General features: G+C 35.7%; 1 protein-coding gene across 1 annotated transcript; it reads left to right on the top strand.

Annotated features, from left to right (window-relative positions):
• Window positions 1-491: 491 nt before the first annotated feature.
• Window positions 492-1116, top strand: LOC115628740. The gene is made up of 2 exons (XM_030524944.1): window positions 492-754; window positions 809-1116. The coding sequence occupies exons 1-2, from the start codon at window positions 549-551 to the stop codon at window positions 1002-1004; spliced, it is 402 nt and encodes a 133-aa protein (XP_030380804.1). The 5' UTR covers window positions 492-548; the 3' UTR covers window positions 1005-1116.
• Window positions 1117-7220: the final 6104 nt, after the last annotated feature.

The following is a 7220-nucleotide window of genomic DNA, read 5'->3' as shown; positions in this document are numbered from 1 at the left end:
TTGTAAAATCCGTAAAATTCGTACTCCAAAGGAGGAAAACAAACTCAAAAGTTTGTGTAAAAAATTCAAATTTTTCCACGGATTACTTAATTCCACAAAAATTTACGGCAACAATGGCGCAAATTTTATGAAATATATAAATAATTTAATGACGAAAATCGGACAGATTCAGATTTGCTAATAAAATGGGTAAATATTCCCGCTAGATCTCTTCACATTAGAATGATAGAAATATAAGTGATTTTGAATCTAAGACCATTAACTCTGTTATGAAGAAACAGTTTTGGAATATTTTAAATAAATATTGGAATATTTTTCCGAACTACAAAAGCGTTACAAGTGGGAGAAAGTATTGCCAAATGTAAAACCGACATCCCTAGTTTATAATACTTATTTATTATTTTTAAGCATTGTTCGTAATTAAGTTGGCTTCGATTTAGCCTGCATTCAGAAATATTTTAGACGTCCAGACTTCAACACATCCCAAAAAACATTCTCCCAGATTTTCAGTTCCGAAAAATAAACTAAATTATCGTTATCAAATTATAATGGCGCGCAAGAAAGTAAGAGACACAAAATCAGTAAAAAGACAAGCGGCAAGTCGTCGAGATAAGCGGATCAGAAATATTTCGCAGCAATACAAATCAAAGCCTTTTCAACACAAACCGATCAAATCGATTCTTGTGAAGGGAAAATTCTCCAAGGTTGGAAAGGCACCGCTAAAGCGTAAAGCACGGAAAGATCAAACAAAAAGGCAAGTAACTTTTGCAAGACCCATTGCTAAGTACTATGACAATCCGAACAACAGTCGCAAGACGCCGATCAGGAAGCGCAGGACTGCCAAAAATGTAGAAGCAGACCTCCAGCTGTTTAGCCCCGATAACAGCGTAGAGCCGCAATTGCCACAAAGACGCTGCGCAGTGTGTGCCCAGTTCTTCATCAAGGACAATAACTGGCAGGAGGCGAAGAAACAGTTTGAGCTCAACAAGCAGCATATCCCATAAAAATGCCGGCTACCTTTTTTTCAATTCATGGAATTTTGTTTTTTTCAACATCCAAATAATTGTCTGCCTTCAAATTTCTTCGCTGAATTAATATAAAATTTTGTGCATTAAAAAGAAACCCCATTTCCTTTCCATAATCAAACAAAGTTTGAAGTGAAGCTTCTTATGTGACGAAACAAATAGCACGGTAATGGACGCACATTACAAGTAATGAACTGCTAAAGCTATTTGTTAATGGTGTTCCAATCCTCTTAAAGCGGTTTTTCTATATTTTTTAGTGAGTTTTCCAGCCATTTTCTTATGGTTCTTCGAGCCATTTTCTTTCCATTTTTTAAAGTTATTTTTAGTGCTTTTGTATCCATTTTCTAGCATATGCCACCCATCTTTAGCTGGATTTCTACCCATTTCTAGTGTGTTTTCTACCCATTTTTAGTGATCTTTCTTGCGATGAACATTTTTTAGCCAATCTAAACAAATTTACTCAAATTAAATTGCCCCAATTGAATAACTAGGTGATGTCTCTAGATTGTGGTCTTTAGATTGATTTTTCTGTTTCAACAGGAAGCATTTAAATAGCGATTGGAAAATATTCGGATGTATTTGAAAATGTTATGGTCATCTCTCTACTGTCGTCCTTTTCAGCTGCCCAGCTAAGTGACAACATTTTCCTGTCTGCGCCATTTGGCCGCCTGGATAGTTTTGATGGGCGTCATAAAAGCAACTGGTAAAATGGTCAAAGGAGGACAGAATGCTGTCGTTTAGCATTTAGCATAAACAAAGATATGGTTTTAATAATGTCATAGCCAGAGCTAATGTTCAACTGAAGTGAGTGGGCGTGTCGCGGCTTGTGGACTCTTTTTCCAAAGTACAGGAAATATCCGACAGCAAAGCGTAAAATTTGACTGTCAATTGCGAGGCGGCAGCTGCAACATACGAGTATGTAGAAGAAGATGTGTGTGTGTGTGTGTGTATGCTTTTGTGGGTGTCTGTCAGTGCCACTGCCACTGCCACTCCCAGTCGTCTTGAGCAACTGTGCTTTGTTTGCCTTTATTGCCTTGTGCCGTACGTGCGCTCATATTTTACAGCTGACATCGTACGTCCGGTCGCCAGTTTATTTGAATAACAAGACAAAGTAGGAAGGCACTGAGGCCAAAAGCATTCTGAAGGCGGGGGCTGGCGAGTGGTCAGCCATGGCTGTGGAGCAGCTTTATGGGCCCCATGAAGACCCGGACTCGGGCTCGGGCCCAGGCGCGTGTCTTCAATTTGTGCCGCTTTTGCCACATTTTTCTATTAGACTCCAACCATTAGATGTGACGCACAGTGGCATAAAAGCATCAAATAATTATTAATTAAATGATAAATATAATAATATTGTTTCCTCAATAAACTGTTACTGCTTGAACAAATAAATATTAACCACAATGTTCTATTAAATTTCTTGTTTGCATTATTTACAACCATTTTCTCTTTGCATCATAAAAATATCAATTAGAAAGCATCAACAAATTATTAATTAAATGACAAATAAAATAATACTGTTTCCTTAATAAACTGTTCCTATATAAACAATGAAATATTGGCCACAATTTTCAATTACATTTTTTATTTTTCATTGAGGAAGCAAAAGTATTATTTGCAATGAAAACAACATTATTTACTTATTATAAACATTTTCTCTTTCTCTTTGTATCATAAAAATATCAATTATAAAACGAATATTACTATATTTCTTTTTATTCAATTTCAAAGGGATTTCTTATAACTTTTTAAATACTAAAATATTTGGTCGCTTACTTGCAATCCAATATATTTGAATGACACAAACAAGTGTATAAAAATATTAATTTAGTTTTTATTTCAATGTACAAGTATACTGCTTTTTGTTTGTTGACCTAACAAAAATAATATAAAATGTTATTACAAGTATGTTTATTTTGAAGCAATTAAATGGAAATGACTTAAAAAATATTTATAGAAAATGCGGTAAATTGTTGTTACTATAAAAATAAAATATTTGCAATTATGACTGGCAAAAAAATAAAAAAAAAATAGAAATGAAAATAAAAAAGATGCGAAAACTGATTTTACATTTAAATTTTGTATTTCAAAACCACTTTGCGACGCCCGACTGTCTGTCTGTCTGTTTGTCTTGCACAACTTTTGGCTCAAAATGTTTGAATATTTGAAATTAATTTGAGGCGTCAGGTCGCGTTCATGGCGCGCCTAATTGAAGTTGCTGTTAAAACGCTTCCATTTCCTTTTATTGAGTCCCAACTCGACCGCAGACGCAGACGCAATCGAAATTGCCTTGCAATAATTGCCTGTGCTCTGTTGTGGCTGCTTCCACCCAAAACCCCACCCCACCACCACCCTCTCTTTTAATGAGATGCATTCTGGAAACCACAAACTCAAAATTTCGCCAAACATGAGGAGCTGTTAGTATTTCATATTTGTGCCAACATGAACGACTATATGGCATCCAAGTTCAACCGCAAGCAGTTGGCCATCCGGTTCGCCATGGCAACGGCTTTGGCTTTGGCTCTGACACTGGCTCTGGCTCTGGTTCTGGTTATGGCTCAGGAATCGGCGAGGCATGCAACCGCAGTTGCAGTCGCAGTCGCAATCACAGTGGCAAATTGAGAAAATTGTGCTGCATGGCCATTCCCATGCATTAGCATGCAATTGTGGTTTGGCGTCACATCCTGTGATTTTTGGCATTTTCAGTTCTGCTGCCACTGCTGCTTCTGCCGCATAATGGAAAAAATAAACTTTCCACTTGGATTGTATAACCTGTAGCTCGCACTTGGCCGTCGAGGTCCGCCCCTTGTCTCTACAGTCATTATAAAATGGTAATTTGAACTGGATGAGGGGAAGGCAGCTACTGGCGAAACACCCCAGGTGCATGTCGAATTTTGTTTCCCTTTTCTCTTCTAATGGTTCAGATAGAATTTGATGAGCGCTGCACACTAATAACTAAATTACTTTGGAATGGAGCTCTGACAAATTAAGCAATGGAACGAAGTTAGAACAGCGGCTACTCTCACATCTAATCATATACAAATATAATAAATAATTTACTAGAAGAAAGAGATGCAAAGTAATTAAAGGTTATATTATATAAAGTTTATTTATTTATATTTATGTCAACAAACATTGACTGTCGACATAGGAAAATAGCGTATAAAAATTATAAAAACAAACCTTATAAGCTAGGAAAACCAAATTACAATAATACACGTATCTAATTAACTTAACAGGGAGAAGAAGCTTAGAATTAATTAAATACTAACTTAAAAAAAAGAACAAAAAAGGGAAACCCAGACCCGGTGGGGGAAGATTTTTATGCAGTCCGGCAAGCTATTCCCCGTCTAACAGCCGTTCCAGTGTTTAATTTTAAAGAATTTTGAAGAGTAGAAGACCCGAATCATAAAGTCCAGGAACTTAACTTATTGAAGCCCTTAACAGATTTGAAGCCATTATCCCTTTTTATAAATGCTTAAAATAATGGATTTCAATCCACAATGCAATATTTGCCGAGCACACAATTTGTATTGTATTATCAAAAAAATATGAAGATCGGCAGAGCTCCAGAACCACTGACCTAAAGGGGTGCTAGAAAAAAAACTCACACTGTTGCATCACAAATAAGACCATTTATTTGGAAAAGAAAAACCTGTTTATTCGTGGTATTTCACTTAAAATGTGGGCTTTCAAAATTCAAGAGGGAATTCCTTATTATAGTGGCAACTAAAAAAGTGAAAGCAATAATAATAATAATGGAATTTCCCAAGCAAGCCAAAAGTATTTAAATAAGCAGCCACCAATACATGTTTAAATCGATTTTATTTATAACTTTCTACCCAGTGCTGGCTTTAAAAAATACATATTATTGGCAAATAATGAATGTAGGCAATTGAAATGATTTAAAGCCTGATTTATAGGGCAGTTCATACAGGATATAGTACTTATTAATAAAGTTAATCGGTTAACCTTCGATCGTTTTATGTGCACAATTAATGGAGAAAGTCTGAAAGGCCCGACCGTAAATGTTCACAAAAGCCTGCACAAAGGCACAAAAGTTGCCCTTAAATGCCAACTTGTTGGCATTGGCCTAATATTTTATGCCACATTTGGCAGTTAACGTGTGAAAATTCTAAATATAAATTTCATTAATTGCCAGAGGCGGCTGGAAGGCAGGACGAGTCAGGCAGGCAGTTGCATTGAGCCCTCATTTGTATCTAGCGAGTGAAGCCCCAGGAGGGCAGAGCGACCGTCGCTACAATGACAGTAAATGACAGTCATAACTGTCAATAAACATAAGCAGCGGCAACGGCAACAGCAACAACAACACCACCTACATTACCACCACCACCAACAACAACATGAACAACAACGAGGCATGTGCTTTGTGTCATAAAAATCAAGCGCGACAAGCAGAAGCACAAATACAAAAACAAAAACAAAAGCGATGCTCATTTTTATGCGCCATATACGAAAATTTATACGCACATACATTTTAATATATATACAAGTATATACATCTAAATTGTGCTTATATACACTCATGGCCAACATAATAGGCATATGCCGCAATTTTTTAGAACAAATATACAGCGAGGCACCTTCGCCAACGATTAGAAAAGTAATGCATAAGCTGTTCAAATAAGTTAAATAATATTTGAATTATTCTACATTACTTCTAAAATGTACATACAGAAAATGTTGCGCCTGGGCTCCGGTTTTATAAATTACCGCAAAATTTACAATCTTCACATTTGCAGTTCTAAGCAGAAGAAGTTTGCGAGCAATCCTGCCGGGAAGATTTCGATTTAGGAGCATTCGTTACGAAATTTTCGAACAACCCCATTGATCTGACAATAAGGTTGTAGGTGTTATGGGAAAATATTCAAAAGCTTGGCTATAACATTCCTGTAGAGACTTGTCAGCAGTTGGTACGATCCTTTGTGTCAGCAAGAATCGAAAAAGTCATCAAGACTAATGGCGGATATTCCGGGTCTCCATTCAGTAAAATACGGGACCATAAATAATAGGATTTCAATATTTAATACTAATATTCTGCCCACCAGAAAACATTTTATTTTACTTGTATGAATTAATCAAAAGCTAATTTATTTTTTATAATTCGTAAAGCATTTTATTATTTGTTTTTTGACGCTGAATGTTGAAAACTATCGTTTTCTTTGAGAAATATTAAAATATATATGAAAGCCACGCTTTTTTGAAAAATAAAAGTACGCTCACACCTACTTATTATTCTGTCCAGGAGTGTGTGTTTTTATCGAATTTCGTCCCCATTACTACTTATATCTGGGCTTATCACTTTTCTCCTTTTGTTTTTACAACCGGGGGATTTATGCGGTTATAGTCGTTGGCTGATCTTCTAATTCAAATTATGCTTTATTAAGAGAAATACAAACGTTTTTTATGATGTTAGATTGGATTCAATTTTATTATCTATTTTATTTTTAATTGAAGGCTATAATTTAATAAAAGCATCGAATTTTATTTTCAGATTTATATTTGATTTTTTATTTTGTTTTTTATGTCCTTGTGTATGATTAACAATTTCTTTTACTGAAACTAATCGTACTCCTTTTGATTTCGCAGTAGAATCTTAATAGGTTTCGGGGTTTAATTTTGAATAATGAAGAGGGGGTTTTGCTTTAATTTAATTTTTAAGCAGAATATGCAAGAATTTTATTTCTAAGTGCCTTTATTATTTTGTGCAATTTTTTTTTGGACTGTGACGTATTTAGTTTATTATTTTAAATTAAATTAACCTTGCTTTTGGCCGCGTTATTGAATTCTGGACAGCGTTGCTTGTCTGATGTCTGCTTCTGTTTGGGCCACTCTTCTGCGAGTCCGATTTAAATGCCTTCTTGGCTGGACGACAATATAAGTATATAGGCGGTATAGTCGTTGTATTTGCAAGCGATTCACTACACTCATGGTACATTCATATAAGGAAATTGCAGCCAATATTATGCTTACTTGGCGCAAACACATCGAAGCGAAGAGAGATCAACGTATAAACGTCGTTTTACCACTAACACTGGAGTACAAATTACTCTTGTACAATGCAGTGGAAACGCTTCCGTTAGTAATTTAGAGTTAATCGAAGATCTTGAGAACCATCACTGGGGTACCCAGGTACATGCGGAGTGAAAATATCCGGAAAGATTTAATGTGCGATGA

The sequence above is a fragment of the Scaptodrosophila lebanonensis genome, unplaced genomic scaffold (assembly GCF_003285725.1).
Source record: "Scaptodrosophila lebanonensis strain 11010-0011.00,11010-0021.00 unplaced genomic scaffold, SlebRS2 tig00000123-arrow-arrow-pilon, whole genome shotgun sequence".
In the NCBI taxonomy this organism is placed as follows: Eukaryota; Metazoa; Arthropoda; class Insecta; order Diptera; family Drosophilidae; genus Scaptodrosophila; species Scaptodrosophila lebanonensis.
The sequence above is the reverse complement of the archived record's forward strand: the minus strand, read 5'-3'. Positions and strand labels throughout refer to the sequence as shown.

Excerpts from the sequence above, each read along its gene's own strand:
- LOC115628740 (XM_030524944.1), top strand. The coding sequence starts at position 549 with ATGGCGCGCAAGAAAGTAAGAGACACAAAATCAGTAAAAAGACAAGCG. Across the intron at positions 755-808 it reads CGGAAAGATCAAACAAAAAG|TCGCAAGACGCCGATCAGGA; the intron begins GCAAGTAACTTT and ends TCCGAACAACAG.